Below are 18599 nucleotides of genomic sequence, written 5' to 3' on the forward strand. Positions count from 1 at the left end.
GATGAGGGCAGCGAGACAATATAAGCCACCTGACAGGATTTAAGCTGGCTCACACCACCCAAATGGGCTGAGGAACATCAGTCAATTGAAAGCCTTGGGTGACAGTGCCAAGATCCACTCTGTAAGCTGGGGTAGACAACCCACAGTGTCTTGCATATATAACTAAATTGTTCAAGCCCTGCGCTGATGTCAGGGCGCATTAAGGTCCATCATGGAGATATGACTGGTGTGTCATCACAGACAATGGGGCTGTGTGTGTGGAGCCACCAGATAAGCGGAGAGGATTGGGCTTGTTGTTGGGGAGTCTAGCCAGTGCTATTGACAAAACTCTGTGGGCTGTTTGATGTGTGTTGTGGAGAGTCAGTGTAGGAACAACAGACACCCAGGCAAACTCAGACGCACACGGACACAAACAAAAAGTGAGACACATGCATTCATGCACACACATAAGACAAACATGCACTCATACACATTAAACACACACATAAGCACTCACCAAGACGGATTTGGGATGACAAAGCCAAACGGTAATAAAAACAACAACAAAAAAAAAAACAACAAAAAAACTAACATATTCTGTTCTCCATATGTATGTATAGGAAAAAGTCATAATTTTCAAATGAATGAAGCATCACATTAGTTCAGACAGAGTACTGGAGTCTGCAAGCGGCACAGCTGATCAGCTATGAGCTGCCTCACCTATTCAACCGACAGCGTCAGTGTCTCATTGACAAACAGCTGATCTACCCGCCTGAATATTTATCTAGTCACATTCATACAAATGTCCAAAGCAGTCTTTATAAGCTCTCAGTTTTTGCCCATATGCTGCAGTTCCCTCCTACAACCCATCACCCCCCCACTCTTTTAAACATGTTGGCTAGTTATGATTTCATCTGTGCTTTTTTCCATGCTGTAACTGTTGTGATTGACTATGCAGGGGGATTATTGCTTCAGCAGATTCCTTGCTGTGAGGAATCCCAAAGATCCCCCAAGCAGAGCCTATCTACCAAATATAATACGTATTATGATTTTCAATACATGATCAACTCCTTGACGTAAGTGTCTCTGACTGAAATGCAGATGTGTTAATAAACTGATACACATGGCCTCCTGATGCAGGTGCCAGTAAGATGGACCAAAAGTTTTGGCAGAGTTTTGATGAGAGGTAGGAGTTACATGAGTGTAGATTTAGAAATTAAGAAAAGTCCTTAGAGGATCTGTTCTTTCTCTTAACAGCTCTGCTCCAATAAAAAAAAAAGGGTCAGCTATAACTTGTCCCATCGCCCAGGGAAATCACACTGACTAACAGCCTAAACTGGTGGTGGCAGACAGTAGCCGACAGATGCAGAACGCGGATATATTGATCAATATGTTGTGCAAGTGAGAATTAGTAAGAAAATTACAAAGCCACAACTGCAAGAGGGAGGTTTGCTGGATGGGAGTGAACACAGAGGCACCAACAGGACAAACAAGAACTTGTTGCATAAAAGGGAAGCAAGAATTTGGCAAGAGGATCAGCCTGTAGTTTGAATCCATGCACCTGGTGGGCTGAAACTGAATGCTACTCTGCACCAGTAACTGTGCCTGTGGAGTTGCTCAGTGGCCGACAATGGAAGACTGTGGCTGTATTGAGCAATACCCAGCGGGATGTGTGTAACTGTACCAATGTGAAGCAGGGTACAGCTTAAAAAGAGCATACTATATGTCTTTAGAAAACCTTTCCTGATAAATAAAGGTTAAAAAATAGCTTGAAGTAGATGATGGCACAAGCCTGCACTTGAGGCTTGCCTCTGAGCCTGGAGTCTAAAACAGCACAGCAGGACACTGGCAAACAGCAGGCCCATATGTCAGCCCTGCAGAGAAATTTAATCTATGTCACTATGTCTAGAGTTTGTGTGTATGTGTGTCTGTGTGCATGTTACCTTGGTGTCCAAACGCTGCAGGTAGGAACAGATGTACTCAATGCTGGCCCCAAACGGGTGGACGTGGAGGAATGTTGAAATGATCCCTGTGGTAGAACAAACAGGTCACACACACATCCTGATGCATATCTCCACCCATCAGTTTGCAGTTTGTTACTTGTCAAACATCAAACCATAACATAATGTTTAAGCAGTATACATGGTAAGTAACTGTCTCTCCTCTATAAAATAAGTAGGGAGGCTTCGAGTGTCTTTTCCCAGACTCCCACTGTTGTTAAGAGCCTCTCATATACTAGGGTGCCAGATTAGAGGGAGTGTTTAATGACGTCTTTGATGCTGTTGTCTCTCATCAAAGCCACGTGCTACTGAAACTCTCCTCCAGCTCGACCAAACCATCTGCTGTCTATCAACTCACTGATAGGGCCATCCAAAAGAAATAATCCTCCACTGCTGATTACAGTGAGCCGTGAGAGCCCCAACAGGCCGACAGAGGAGGCAAACACACAGACCAATGTTCATAAAACGGAGTAGTAAAGGCATAGGACCGGGCTAAAATTCATAAAATGATTGTGGCAGCTATGTGCTGCCAAACTCATTTTGTGTAACAGTACTGCATTTTTACAGCAGAAAATAAGGGCTTGTCCCATCTGAGAACCAATGAAAATCAATATTGATGAGCCATTCCATACTTAATTATGAATTGCAACCTATTGCAAACTTATAGACAAGTTTATTTATATAGCTCATGCACCAAATCACAGGAGTAGAACAGATAAAAAGCATTAAAGCTTAATTAAGTACAAAATAGCATTAGTACACAAGTGCATTTTCATAAATAAAGAAAAAGGACACGTAACCCACCTAACTGTGTGTTTGTCATAGAGCTACTGCATGGCAATCCATAGTTATCACCAAGCAACTCACTTTTCTCCTCAAGTACTCTTATAACTACATTGATAATGTTTTCCATGATGCTCAATTCAGACAGATAAAAGAGTGCCTTTTAAATCAATTAAGTCATTAGCTGAATTGGCATTTAAGCCTGTTAATTAGCAAAGTATCTAATTATTTGACAACTTGCATGTGTGACCTAAATTATTTGCAGAAACTGTAGAAAAAACAAACCATTTCACAAAGGGGAACTGACAGGGAGGTTCACTACCTGACAAAAGGGGTGGCATCTTTAGCATGGCGGTGTGGTTTTATGAATCATTCACCAGCCACATGCAAATGGGCAAAGTGGGTGGTAATGTTGCATTACGTGCAATTGTTAAAAAAAAAAAAAAAAAAAAAAAGGCTTGGAACCTCTATTATGAATGCATTCCCACACCACTATCTGCCCTTACCGCCATGGTAAATATAGTGGTGCGGTTTATTAATCAGGCTCATACACTGTTGAACCAATCTGCTGAGACATCGGTGGGGGTTTATAATAATCTGACCTGTGTGTGTGTGTGGATGTTTGAGTGTGTGAGTGCTTTACAGGCAGAGGATGTAGTGAAAAGCTTGGCTGAACCTAAGACTTCCTACACTGAGTAACAATGGGAAATACATAATGTATAATGCATGATTTGATGTTTATGCATAATACTCAACCCATTACAGCGTAATCGTGTTCTCGGATTAAAAGTCTTTTATTCCTATTGAAGAAACCTAATGTGCCCCTCAAAAAGGTCCTTCGCAGCTCAACAATAAAAACCCAAACTCAGATTTCATCTTGCATGCTTCTGTTTTTCAGTTTTCCTGAAGAGAACAGAGATTATCCAACTGTTTGCCACCCATTTGAGGTGTTCATCTACATTCACCGCACAGAGCGGGAGAGAAGGCAAAGAGAGATGCAACCCTGGGTTTTTTGATGAAACAAATTCCTTCAGGAGCCAAATGTCCCTTTTTTTCTGTGGTGCTCACTTCGATGCAGCATCAAACAAGCCGTCAAGAAGAGTGATTCTGACACAGAAAAGTGCCAGGATCCTTAGCTGCAGCCCGTGTCTGCCTCAAAAATCAACCAGAATGACCCGAGTGGGCACACAAGGAAGACATGCACCATTGGCTACCTAACTACCTGTAAGCCAATCACACAGTCACTCTGGTATAAAAGACAGTGGACACTGGTATTTTGGGCACTGGAAAAGAAATGGAAGCATACCCAAAGCGACAGACACAGAAGCTGATTTTGAGCTCAGCAGACTTTCGCGTAATTGCCATATTCTTTCAACTCCCCTATAAGACAGAACAAGTTTTATCTTTTGGGCTCTGAGCCAAAAAAAGTTCTTGACAATTAATGTGTGAAAATACAGTGCAATGGAGTATAAGCTGTTAAATAGGACAAGGCTTTGTTTACTTCTATAAATAATGCAGTTTATTATACACATGGGAGATAGATGTTGGTCATATTTCCCATTATCATAAAGTAACATTGTGTTACATAATCTAATGAGTAAAGTGGTCCCTCTCTGTTGTCGTGTCTTCCTCCTTTCTCATGCTAATGGCTATGCAACTATGCATAGTCATTACCTTAAAGCAAAAGAGAAGATTTCAACTGCATTGGAAATAATTGTTGGTAGTGCATGTTATGGTTACAGTGTTTGGGTGGTAGGAGGGTTAGAGCAAGGATAAGCAATAATTTGCTAGGGAGGACACGGAGTCTGCAGGTTTTCATTTTAACCAAACACGGTGATTTCCAAGTGATTTCATTAATTTTCTGCTTGAAAATTGGCTGATGCAGACTTGGTTGGAATGAGCACCTGCACACTGTAGGCCCTCCATGGCACAAGATTGTCCATTCCTGGGTAAGGAAACCAATCTGCCTTATGACATAAAGAGGTTAGATCCCTGCAATAACTGAGTTGTCCATCAAAATTGATGTGTCATGTCTCAGAATCCATTAGCAAGACACTGAACCCTGACTGTCTGGCCTTGGTAGGTCACTTTGGATAAAAGGTAAAAATAGTGATGCCATGGAGATGTTTCAGCTTACCAACTAGCAGGGCTTCCCTCTCGGAGTGGACGGGACTGGGGTGATTCTTCTCTGGAAGACCTTCCTTCTCCTGACTGCAGGACACCACTGATGATGCTGTTGTATCCTGAGGAATGAGGTAATTAACAGTGTTAAAACACCTTTATAGCATCTCAATAGAACAGCACTGATGCAAACCAATCGGAAATACGGAACTGTGCAGTTAATATTGATCATACATTTTGTGCATGCACTCACTGCACTCACAAATTCACTGGTGAGTACACACACAATTATTCAGTACCAATAAACTCCTGAGATGTGTTTGTATGGTGCACAAAAACAAAAATAGGAAATACACTGAAAATAATTTACATAAAAAAGCAGGACAAAAGCAGTGAGACAAAGTGAGCAGGGATAAAGGAGACAGAATTCAGCCAGAGGCTAATGTAGAGAGAGAGAGAGAGAGAGAGAGGAGAGAGAGAGAGAAATAGAGAGGGCTGCTAATGATCAAGCCAAATGAAGACTGCCAGTCTCTGATTGGCTGATATGTGGAAGTGAGGATATAGGAAAAAGTATGTCAGCGTGTGTGCGCCACAGAAAAAGGGCAAGGGTTAGTTAGTTAGTTGGACAGAATGATAATGTGTGTCTTTAATGACTGAAGTGTCTACAGAGCTGTGCCGCATTGCTCTCAGTTCCACACATGGTGACCTCCTCAGTGTTGTGCTGGTCTAACCTCCTGCCAAGTGTGTGTATGCATGCATGTATTTGAGTGTTAAGTGTGCACATGTACACTTGTGTCTGAACGCTGCAGCGCAGGTCCTTGGATTTCCTAACCCAGTTGTGTCTGGGTGATTTATTCAATGACAAATAAAGTCCCTGTGAACTGGATTGGCCTCTAATGATCTGTCATGTCACTAGGAGAGGTCAGAAAGGAGGATAGGAGAGGAGGAGAAGAAAGGAAAGAGGAAGGAGGAGATAAGGAAAGCGGAGAGGGGGAAAAAACATTTAGCAAGAAGTGAAGAGGGCTCAGGCTTTTTCCACTTACATTGACTTGATTAGCACTCTGTTCGCTCCCTCTGTCATCTCGCTTTGACGTCTCCAGCTAGAGTCAATTAGAAAAATGAGAGGAAACGTCAGTGAGAAACAAGTCAGCCACTAATGCAATCAGACACACCAAAACTCGCTGTCCATCCCTCTCTCTCTCTCTCTCTCTCTCTCTCTCTCTCACCCTCGTTTACGTGCACGTTCACACAAAGAGCAGGAGCATGAACAAGGCCTAGTTTCAGAGGGACTTTTCAGTTAATGTTCTTGAGATGAAGACAGACACAGTTAGATAAAGCAAAGTCAAATAGATTACGTGAATATATGGCCCCCTATCCCAGAATAGCAACCAAAATAATTGGTTATTAAATCTGTCCCCTGCTCAGCTGTGCTGTGTGGAAAGTCATTGTTTTATGTAATCAGGGTTGCTTCCACAGCACAACACACCACGTGCACTGAGAGAAAACCTTTAAATACATTGGACTGAAAAACATTAAAGTACATGAAATACTGTTCGATGTTAATTGTGGAAAAAAGCTTTCTTTCATGGTTGAAGGCAGTGATAGCATGTCAGTGCATAATGTTGATAGGTATGTGATGAAAGATGACATCTTGGCAGAGGCTTTAGTGCACTGTGGAACTGACATGATAATTACATTGATTGAAAAAGAAATATCAGAAAACATGTTGCAGTGCTGACAGCTGTACTCACAGAAAGCATGCAACACTGCCTGAACGCTCAAAGGGATTGGATGTGTGCACAATTATATATACAGCCTGCTGTCGATTTTATATATTTTTTATAGTTTGGCATTGTATGTGAGGTGCTGTTGTCCTTGTACCATGTGTACCGAGAGTCTGTAAATGTACGGCCTTGTGTGTTCACGTGGGCACAACTGCCTGCCAACATACTTGCACACAGCGTTCATGTGTGGATTTACCAAAAATACCATATTACCAAAAAATTGTTAAAAATATTCAGAAAAAACGTAAAATAAAACCAAAACCTCAAGAGATGGAGCATGTTTTGTGTAGAGGATGTACAGGCTGAGAATGGCCTGTTATGAGCTGTGCTGTTGCAGAATGTAGTTGTTCATGCTGTGCTGACGCCATGCCACAGGAAATCCTTCCCTGCTCAACCAATCAGCATTTTTTTGACACTTGGGACCGCAGATATGCTTGACGTGTGGTTGAGGTTTCAGCGGTGTGCACGTCAGCTCCTCTGTGGGCCACTGTGAACCATGGCTGCCCAAAAAAACCTTCTATGTGTCCCGCTATTTCACAAAAGCATGTATCTAGTTTTATATGTCAGTTGCTGATATATTTCTGCACCGACACCAAAAAGACAAATTCCTGTTAGTTTTCCCTTGGTGATTATTTTTTTTTAACTTCTGATGATGAAATAATGCTAAAATATTGTAAGTGATAAATCCTATTTAAGCAATCTTCCACAGGGTGTTGAACTTGCTGCCTGCATTTATTTATAAAACTCCTATTTGTTTCCACTCTATTTTTATTTTTAATGTCCTTCTGTTTTTGTTCATTTTATCTTCTGTTTTACTTGCTTTGTCCTACTTTTCTGCTGCTGCAATGACCCCGTCTCCCAACTGGAACTAATAAAGTTTCAGCTCATCTTACTGGGAGACAGTTGTAGTCTGCTGGGTAGTTGACATGATGATATAGGTCAGTAGTCACATTGACCTGAGATAATGTAGATCCAGTCACATTCAGTGACAGCAGGGACAGTGATGGACCAGTGAGGGTGAACTGATGGCATGAGGAAATCTGTTTAACTTGTTTAAATTGTCCCACCATAACCACTAATCTACACAGAAACTACCAGTGCAAATTGATTTCTCTTTCTCCTTTTAATGAGATTGCCGTTCATGATTCATGTGTGCCCCTATCTGTGGATCTAATTACCATATTTCCTATGGATCACTCTTGTGGGGACACTTTTCAGTGCTGTGCGACATTCTAATCAAAGTCATCACCATTAAAGCACATATTGACAACTCCGTCACTCCGGCTGATCTGAATGAATGGCGATCGTGCAGCAGTCTGGTTAAGAATGGCTAATTCCCCCCTCGTTGAAAAATCTGCAGTCAGCAGACCAGCCAATCGACCTTCAGCAGACCAAGTTTTGCAGCTCTGCAGATCAAAAAGATGTTTTGAGAGCAGAAAACAAGCCACCAGAGTCAGCAGTATCCACCATTTGACTCTACCATATTAGTATTATCATTATCCAATTACACAGCTGATTGAACTTAGATCTCATTCTCATGTCAGCCCTCCTCCTTGTTACCATGCTGAGACAAAATTAGCCAACAAGCAATGCAGGCATCAGAAGTAGTAGAGCACATGTGCACTTAAATTACATCTATTGTAGTCAAATGAATGGCCTGCATATCAATGACATCTCTGTGTGTTTTTGAATAATCTTTGATCAAAAATACTCTTCAAGTGGAATAGCATTGAGTTTCAGTCTTTTTTTTCTGATACCTCAGGACATTTTGGTCATTCTTAACACCTTTTCTCTGTTTTAAGACCTTTTTGTCCAGGTTAACACCTTTCTAAATCCACGAGGTGTTCGTCAAGGACACAGCAACAAACCGATTCATACATGCACAGGTTCATATCTGGGAGTTGCCCAGTACAATCACATTTTTCTGCTTTTATCAACTGAGCAGCTCCGCTGGGCTTTCAACACTGAAGTTCCTTATTAAAGGGCACCTTGATGGTAGCTGATGAGGAAGGGGAGAGCTTCACTCATTAATTTTCCCTGTGTATTTTTTCCAAGCTGGGCATTCACAGATTCAAGAATTTGAAGGGGAGCCCTACAAATGGAAATGAGAACACTTTTGATACCAAAATCTTGCCTCTTGCCTACAGATTTTATATATAGAGACATTCTGGTCAGGTCACATGCAAACCATAAATATTCTGCCATTCTCAATTGATAATTGCAGATTACAACCAGGAACAAAAAGACAAGTGTTTGTTCAGCCTCTTGATGTGAGATGTATGGCTATGAAAGCACCCAGGATATGGAAACATCTCCTGCCTCAGAACAACATATTGTAAAATAAATCTCATTTGGGTGTGAAGGATCAGCATTGTATATGTCCTAAAACCCTGTCTCCCACTCAGAGGGAGCAGCTGAAGGCTGCATCTTGACAATATTACAAATTAGAGCACTGGTTTCCAGAACTGGGAGACAGGATCTTAGTTTTGTCCTCATCCATCAAGACACCGCGGAAAAACACATGCAGAATGGAGGCATGGAAATAATCCCAAGGGACTCACCAGGTCGCATTCATTAAACTTTTCAATGCCAGCAAAATGAGCACAAATTAGATGGTGGATTGATAAATATGAGCTATGTGGAAACAACTGATCATTTACATATTTGACAGCCAAAACTGTGTGTGTTCGGCAACTCTTGGCCCATTAGAAGGAAGGCTTACATGCAAGCTGCTGATTTCAATATAGCAGCAAAAGCAAAAATTTCAAGTAGCAGAAATTTACTAAAACAGAAGGTGATGTTTTGGTTGCATAGGCTGCAGCCTAGAGGAGTGTTTTTTTGGCAGTCTTACGTGTTGGATTAAAGTCTGTCATAAAAATGGAATTTAGCAAGCAACTGCTGTCTATCTGTAAGCTGTGTTTCAGCTAAGAAAGGGACCTTTGGGGAGGTTTGTCTCTAAAATTAAAAATGTGTAATTCTACAAAAAAGCCCATTTCCAACCCTAACCATACCATATTAATTATAATGTCAGGATCAAATGGTCTGATATTAAATCTAACACCAAAAAAAAAAAAAAAGAAAGAAAAAAAGAAAAAGAAAAAAAAAATCTGTGGCAGCCTGTAATGCCTTTAATTCCAATAGCTATTCATGTGCACTGCAAATATATACCTCTGTGAAATGAGTATACATTTTTCCGAGCAGATGTGACATTGATCTTAGGGTTACCACAAAGGCAGAGTTTTACGGTGAAATGAGCATAAATCCACCTTAAGGACAGATGTGATCGTATAATAGCTTGATGAAACACAATGTGCACAAATATGGCTTGATGTGACACATATAAATAACCTAAAGTAACTTGTTAAATTAAGTGTTTTGCTTGATTTTTTTCCATTTAAGACTTCCTTCTTAAAATACCCAGCCATACTGCTGATTAAATTTCCTCCTCTGTTCCTCCATTTTATAACCTAAATGATGAAGTACAGGTTGCATGTCCTATTTCCGATTCAATGGATTTTAGTGATCTGTCGGTCTCTTAAGTATTGCAAATGACATTATTTCCCAGAATTCCTTCTGTGAGAGATATGGTTAATAGCCCAACCGTCTCCCTGAACTGTTCAATACCAGTGCCTCTAGGCAAGCTTCCAACCTTCTCTCATTTACCTTGGAGTGCAGGGTTGATTTAAGGACAAATCATTGCGCACCACTTTAGAGACGCACTAAAATCTTCAATAAAAATCTAGGCCGTGGTGTCTGATGAAATATTTTTCTAATATTCTCCACGCGTTGAAACTCATTATGAACTAATTTCTCTCCAACTACAGCACAAATCAGATATTGTATTTCACTTTAAAATCCAGTTTGTCAAATTCAGCCTTCCATTTAAACACAAATCAGGAACACATGAACATGACCACGAAGAGCCCTCTCTTGGGTCAGTGTCTCCATCCTCTGTACTCGAGTGTGTGTGTGTGTGTGTGTGTGTGTGTGTGTGTGTGTGTGTGTTTGCCTCTAACCTGCAGAGTGTGTGTGTTTTGCAGGTTCTGAAGTCCTGCCTTGAGTTTCTGGACTTGGCTCTTCAGCTGCTGCTTGTCATCCATGCTCTTCTCCAGCTCTGCCTCCCGCTGTTTTAACTCCTCCCTCATTTTGAGCAATTGCTAAACACAAAAAAGAATGGTTATGATGCTGAAGTCAGACACTTTTAACCAATGCTGATCTCCTTTTTGATAGTTTCTGAAGAGGGAAAATAAACTTCATCTGAAGCAGGCTTGTGACTATAAGGATCATACAAACACAATTTTATATTGATGAATAATTTTTTATTCTCTCTCTGTCAGTGTTAATGTCACAATAATTTATTTCTTGCGCTCTGACAGATCTGTCAAGCGCAAGTTGCTGCCTCCTGCCGGCAAACCTTCAATTTGCCAGCTCCTCCCTCATCGCTTGTCATAGCTTCTCACTGGGAGACGCCTCAGCTGTCTGAAAAAGAGCAGACCCTGTGGCAAGCAAGGTGGGGATTGAGTGTTGGACAGGAGGCAGAGAGCCAGGAGCGGTCAGCAAGGCACACCTGTGCCTAATGAGCCTCTCTGCACATCTGTGACCTCATTTACACCTGGTATTAAAATTCCGTCTGCATCTGGATATGCTACCTGGATAATGAATGATCCAACAGTGCCCTGGTATTTACACAGTATGCGGTAGTATTGTTTTGTCTGCACTGTGTTTCGATCTCATTTTTGACGTGTGCAAATCAGGTGAGTTAGTAGAGAGGTGGCCGGCCCACTATGGAGGCTTGACAGTTGTGTTACAAATCTCCTGGCGATCATGTCTGATGCTCGAGGTCCAGTGGAGAACTGACTGTGTGCAAATGATGGCTACCTACCTAACAACCAGCTTTGAAAAAACATGCCTGAAAACACTGTTGTGGTTTGGCTGTAAGACTATTCACAAATAAGCAAAAGCGAATAGTTTGGTGAGTTAGATTTGTTTCTGAATTTAAAGAAACAGTTCACCCAAAAAATGAAAATTTTGTCATTGGGTACATTATTTTCGTCCATACAGCACATAAGGAGTAACCAGAGGAGGGGCAACCAGAACGTGACCAAGGTGAATGTTAGTGTTGAATGTTTTGTTATAAAAGTCTATAGTGAAGATTTGTGTTAAATAACAGTAAAAATACAGGTCTTTTCCAGTCAGGATGCAAATGTTTGGATTGGTTCACATTGTGTGAGCAATTTTGTCGTCATTTTTTTTTTTTTTTTTTCCTTTTTAGGACTCGAGAAAGTCCAGAAAGCCATATCCCTCCCACTACTAAACACATTTAAACTGTGGCACACAGGTAATCGCCAAATAGATGAAATGTTTTTTAAGTCACTATAACACAGGAAACTATCTAAGGCCTTCCCTTTCTGTCCTCCAAACCACTACAAGATGTAACTTCAAATAAGCCACATAAGTTAACCTAAACCTCTGGAGGTGGTCTGGCACATCCTATCACACTCTGATAACAATGCGTGCTGTGTGCATTTACACAGTGCAAAAACATGCATTTTTCTTTATCCAGATAGGACATTAAGAGATCACATTTACATTTAATACCAGGGAGAAGTGGGATATGTGTGTATGAGCAGAGGCAGGAGAGATGCCCAATAATGCATGGTCAAAAAAGACTGCTAAATTAGAAATTACACCTAAGTCCACAAGAAGAACATTTATTTAAGGGCTGTGGGCTCATCCCCAAAGAGGAACAGTGACTGCAGCACTGATGCATAATTTATGTTGTGTCTAATTTAGATTTGGTACCGAATGCACTACAGGCAAGCATCAGAGGGAAAATTTAACACAGTGATGAACAGTAAAAGAAAGTGGTTGTACTGTGCTCCCTGGTGTAAAGTAAGTATGGATGTAGTATATATGGATGTAGTGCTCAGCCAACCTTCCTGAGGTAAATATATTAAAATAAAAATAACATGTTAACAAGCTTTTAATACCACATTCAGCTTTTTTTTTCACCATCGTGTCTCAACGGATATTTGCCTTGCTCAGTGTGTCAATATTTAGACGATGAGAAGCAGTTTTTGTCACTCTATGCACTACCTTGTTGTGAAGAGGTGTTCATGTTAAGAAGACTAACAAGAGAGGCAAATATCAGCAGTGTATAGCTGTCTTTCAGGCCTCTGGGTAAACATCCATTCTCCATACAGAACCCCTAAGCAGCATTATGCAAGAGCAGACAAGCCCCGATAGCCTAAGCAAATTCATCTGCTGATAACAGTTCAGAGTAGTTTGCCTGGCTGCATAACAACATTATTTCACACACAGACACACACGCACACACACAAAAGACGTGTCCAAATTGTTATCTAGATATTATTTTAATCATCTCATCTTAGCTTTTCATACACGTGCCAGGGGGCGCATTTTGTAAGGGTAATTACATTCCATGATGTTAAAATGAAGGGAAAGCTGATAATAAATTCCCTGCTTTGAAAACAATATTTTCTATGACATCCCTTTGCTATGAGGAATAGAAGCTGCAAGCTGGGGCTGTTTGACAACGCAGCAGGTGATCAGAAAAGTGGATTTGTGCCTGAGGAAGAATTTTCTTTTTCTAACTGCACTGCTAAATGCTACTATGGGGAATAATAACATTAAAATGGCCTAAAGCATTTGTAATAGATTATTGACAAAACCTTCCAATTAATAATAAACATTAAAACAATTAAATGACATTAAAATGTGCAGAGAAAATTCATTGGCAATTTCACAGAATTTTTCATGCAGCTTTGGCTAGAGGAGCCTTCATCACACTGAAGGTGGATGGCATACAGTGGCTGATTATTCAAGTGACTAAAATATTTATAAAATATTCACAAGATATCTTTCAGAATGGACACAGCATAGTGCACAGCTCAAATTACACATTTAGGTTTAGAAATGAGTTCAGAGGGAAACATCTCTTTGGATCTGAATGAACTCAAGGAAAAAGAAAGGATCGGTGCCATTAAAAAATCTATAAAAATGGATATGGCATCTAATACATAGCTCTAAATGCTCTTATCAGTAATTGAGCCTATTGCTCTACATGGCAGCAAGGTGTGGGTTGACTAACACAACATATAAACGGACAAAGTGGGAAAAACACCCAAAAGAAACCCTGCATGATGAGTTTTGTAAAATTGCATGTAGGACTGTGGACAAAATCCACTGTTACTGAATATATAAAAAAACCAAAACATAATAATTTCTGGAAGCACCTTAATGAGAGTGACCCCCTCAAATTCTGTGATAAATGCTAAGAGTAGAATGTGGAAAACACTTCCTCCAGCCTACTGGTCCTAAGGCTCAGGGGCCCATCAGTAACTAACATCATGAACAACCAAGGGCCCCAGAGGAGAGATAGATAAATTACAACACAGAATGGAAACCTACTTGGCTCTTAAAAAGACTAGACAGACTAAATATTTGACCAAATTAACCAAACAAATAGCAGAAAAAAGTTGAATAAGACCTTATCATTGTAGAGACTCCCAAATGAGACACCCAATCTAATGAAATGGGTGCATGCCGTGGGTCTGCCACAACCCGTCCTCTCAGGGCAACCAGCTCTGCCCAGAGGCTGTGCCAGTCAGGGTTGTATTTTCTAGCCAAATGTCAAAAGGACAGTAAAATTAGATATGACAGTTTCCTAAAATTTACAAAAAAGATCCCTGACCTCACCAACTCCAAAGCTGGCCATTGTTCTGCGTTAGTGGCAGGAGATCGTCTACAATATATGGGACAACCAGTGTGGCATGTAGTTGAAATCATATTGATTTTATTTGTTTGTATGTTGTTTGTGTCATTACTGTCATTGTTAACATGTTATCACAGTAGCTTCATGATTTTTTTCTTGGAAAACTGCCATGACAGTCTTATGCCTGCTGCACTTATATGCCACTAAAGCAATAATAAGTAAACTGAACTTTGCAAAATGATATATGGATGTAATCCTAGTACCTACTGAATGCGTATGTATTTAAATGTATGCATTACCTTCTGCATGCCCTGCAGAGCCTGCTGCAGGAAGCTGAGCTGCTGAGAGTGTGTGTTGTCCTCCTCGCTCCTGATTGGCTGGTTTTTGCCCTGTTCCTGTTTCAGCAGCTCCACTTCGTTCCTGTAGGCGTCCAGCTGGCAGCGCAGGGAGTCATTCTCCTCTTTTAAGGCTTCTGCTTGGGATGTACCTGCAGGCAGACACATTTACACAATATTAGACTATTATAAAAGAATGATTCTCCTCTTGTAGAATATCACTTCAAGCACAAATCCACACACACATGCACAGACACACAGAATGCGTGTGCACATTGATGTACCGGTTGTTTATAGCTAAGGGGATTAAGGGTAGGCACACCATTCTGGAAATTACAGGGCTTGATAAATCCTGGCACACTCAACATACAAAACACCTTACTTCCTTTAAAATAAGGACTGGGAATATTTTTTCACAGATTATCCCTTGGTTTGACAAATTAAGAATGGTAACAGTCCAATTGCAGCACGTCACAGTCATCCTCACATGCATTCCTACCAAATACTCTTCGACTCGCAACATCATCAGTCTCGATTCTTTTACCTCCCACAACTATAGAAGACAGAAAAAAAATCACAAATTTTTTCATAAAAGCTGTGAAAAATGAATTCTTCCTTATCTGAATAATACTGGAAAAACTGCAAAATCCCCAAGAGAATGTTAGACAAAGAATCATTCTCCTCCTTTTTACATTTCTGAATCAAATGGGGAGTATGGGAGCCTTTAAGAAATTACATTCCCATGCAGGAAATGAAATACAATCCCTACTGAAAAATAGCAAAAGTGCTTTTATCTCTAAATAGGCTTTTCCGACTTCAATAGGGATCTTTTTTCCCTATTAACTTTCCTGAAGAGATTTAATTCAAATGGAGCTGACCTCAAGTTTGCCACTGAAAGCAGGGCGAGACAGGTTTATTGATTTTGGTATACATTTGGCATACACGGATTGTGTATTGATAAAGTAAGCACAAAAGGAGGTAGCTGTTGTACAAATAACAGTTGACAATTGTTAATCAAAATGTCAGACATACATTTTCTCAGTTCTGTCTTGGTCTAAGATTCTCTGAGGAATTTGCGATGTAATTAATTTGCAATATAATTTTCCATGATGGGAAAAGATTGAACCCATTTGATGTCTTCTAAAGGGATCTATAATGAATCCCAAAACAAAACAAACAAAAAAGTTTTATGCGAGTGATTAAAAGTCCCTTCACCAGACCTGACCTCATTCACAGAAACAACACTGGACATCATTTACAAAAACTGTGCACGATCGTAATTAATCTTAAAGTGTATTTATGAATGTTTACATGATTTTTTTGCCATTGTTTTTCATATTTTTTTTACACTGTATTGTTTGCTGTGTGCCCTGACCAACTCATCAAAACAAATTCCTACTACATGCAATATAGATGGTTGATTCTGATATTCACTTAAAGGCAGAGAGCTAAGCGGACAAAAAAGAAAAAAATGCTACAAAGAAACTTGAGGGAAAAAAAGAGCGTCAATATTCATTAGGAAACAGATTTTGTGAAGTAGATGAAGAGATGATGTATTTTTTAAATTTATATAAGTCTAATTATTTATTGTAAATAAATATTGTATTAAGATCCTTGACTTGTCAAATTATTATATTTCCATGCTTGTCCAATGGAGATCAAGGTGGATGATCCATAAATTCATAAAAGGCAGACTAAAACAGTCTAGCATCATTAATTCATCATTTTTAATAAGGAAATTGAAATTTTAACACAAATAAAGAGATAGCACACAGTTTTTTTATGTATTATTTATTGAAAATAAGTACTGTATTAAGACCAAGGCGTATTAAAATACTGTATTCCAAGCCTATCCAACTGGAGATCATGATCAAAAATCTACATGGTCAGCAAAAACTCAGCCTCGTCATTCATTCACTGGTTTCAGTGAGGAAATTGATAAATGAGGAGATGACATATTGATTTATATATCTATAACGTATATAAACAGATCAATAAGTCAAAACTGTGTACTGTAAAAAAAAAAAAAAAAAAAAAAAAAAAACATAGACATACATACATGGTATTCCAAATCAGCTCTATACCACATAGAGCAGATTTGGAGTATCACATTATTCCTATCTAGTTGGACACAACACTGAACAAAAGGCTCAGACAAAAGCACTTCTAAAAATGGCCTCAAAAACACAGTTGGTGGACTTCATATAATTATCTTGTATAATAATAATAATAATAATAAAATCTTGCATAATAATCATATAATTATCATCATGCATGCACTCACTCCACCACATTTCAGAGTGCACCACAAGTGCGCTAAGAGGCCATTGTGCTTGATCCCGTCAAGTACTACAGTCTAAATCAACAACATTACAATATAGTTTCATGCCGGCGCTGACCATCTGAGAGACATGCAGCTGGAATTAAATCACCATCCAAGCTCGCTGGTAACTGCACACTTGAGAGCACACTCCTCTATTGCTCTCTCAATCTCTTTATCCAGATGAGGCTGCTCAACAGCACCCTGCTCACCCACCCTATTTTGAGTTACAGGCCTTTTTTCCATCGCAACTTCAAGTCAAACCATTTATTTTTAGTTTCATCTCAGGTACATTTCTAATGACACTGACAACACCAGTGATTTTGTGCAATTTTTCTCTCCGTTTGTGCCACTCCACTGCTTATAATTTAATTTTTTCCCGCTAACTCCACTCCCCATAACGACACTTTTATTTTGAGCTTAAAATTCTCCTCACCATGAATTCTCCACATTTCCCCTAGCGCCTTATAATTGCACACAACCAATAAGTCACAGGCTTTTTATGAGCTTGCCAGAAAGTCTACCTAGAGCCTACTAATCAACAGCGACAAGCACTTGTGTCCAACTTATGAACAATTATCATCAGATACGTCAAAGGACATGTTGAGGGGAGTTGCTGACATGTCTCATGTATCCCAGGTTGGTTTTTCATAGATACTTTTCTCTGGAACAAAAATAATAAGTATTTAAGAAAAAGCTTTGTAAATGATGTCCATTCTATCCTGCTTAAAAAATAAAGATTATGCTTTTGTCTTTGATTCCTTCAAATATTCTACAGAGGACTGTAATGATCATATTTGTTGAACAATTCATGGTATCAGTCGAGAAATGTAATGCGAGCCACATCTGGCAGGTGCCCTGAATTTTGTTTATTTTCCTGCCCAATTAATGAAACCTGATCAAACTTTCCAAAAGCGTACAGTCAAAGTTTTCATCACCAGAAAACTGGTTCTCTGAATTATGTATTTCTTCTGTGGTACAGTGTGTGATGTTTATGTGTGTGTGTGTGTGTGTATGTGTGTGTGTGTATGTGTGTATGTATTCCTATCTTATCACACAAATTCAATATTTATCACATCCGAGCATTTCAGGTCAAGCTGTCTGGCCAACACGGAGTCTTTGACCTGAGTGGATTTCTTGACTTTAATTCTGCTGATATCTAATGTAGCCTCTATCGCATATTAAACTTATCAGCGTGTAGTTTATCAAAAGGAACAATAATAAGCGATGTCCTGATATGGCATCTGTTCATCAGAGCCAGCTGTAGGAATATTAGCCCTATTCTCTGTTTAACTTTATCCTTTTTAATTTATTTTTGCGAGGGGTGGGGAGTCAGTCGTCTCTAGTTGCATATCAGATTTATTTCTGCAGAGCTTCTCAGTAGAAATAATAACAAAAACATCACCTAATGTGAAGCCTGAGGGGTGTGACTATCCTTTAGAGAAAGTTCAAAAAGATTAGTTCTTTTTCCTGTTCAACTCAATTTATCTATTTCTTATTGTGTCGCCTTTATCTTATATCAGATTAAAGGTTTTTTCTCAA

General features: G+C 39.7%; 1 protein-coding gene across 1 annotated transcript in view; it reads right to left on the minus strand.

Annotated features, from left to right (window-relative positions):
- LOC115366506 (ecto-NOX disulfide-thiol exchanger 2-like) overlaps positions 1-18599 on the minus strand; it is a 189081-nt gene that overhangs the window by 1558 nt on the left and 168924 nt on the right. The window contains exons 10-14 of the mRNA XM_030061992.1: positions 14702-14889; positions 10684-10824; positions 5927-5983; positions 4900-5005; positions 1923-2008 (exon numbers count right to left, since the gene is read on the minus strand). Coding sequence (XP_029917852.1) covers positions 1923-2008; positions 4900-5005; positions 5927-5983; positions 10684-10824; positions 14702-14889 — 578 coding nt within the window. The remainder of the gene's footprint in view (positions 1-1922; positions 2009-4899; positions 5006-5926; positions 5984-10683; positions 10825-14701; positions 14890-18599) is intronic.

The sequence above is a fragment of the Myripristis murdjan genome, chromosome 10, assembly GCF_902150065.1.
Source record: "Myripristis murdjan chromosome 10, fMyrMur1.1, whole genome shotgun sequence".
In the NCBI taxonomy this organism is placed as follows: domain Eukaryota; kingdom Metazoa; phylum Chordata; class Actinopteri; order Holocentriformes; family Holocentridae; genus Myripristis; species Myripristis murdjan.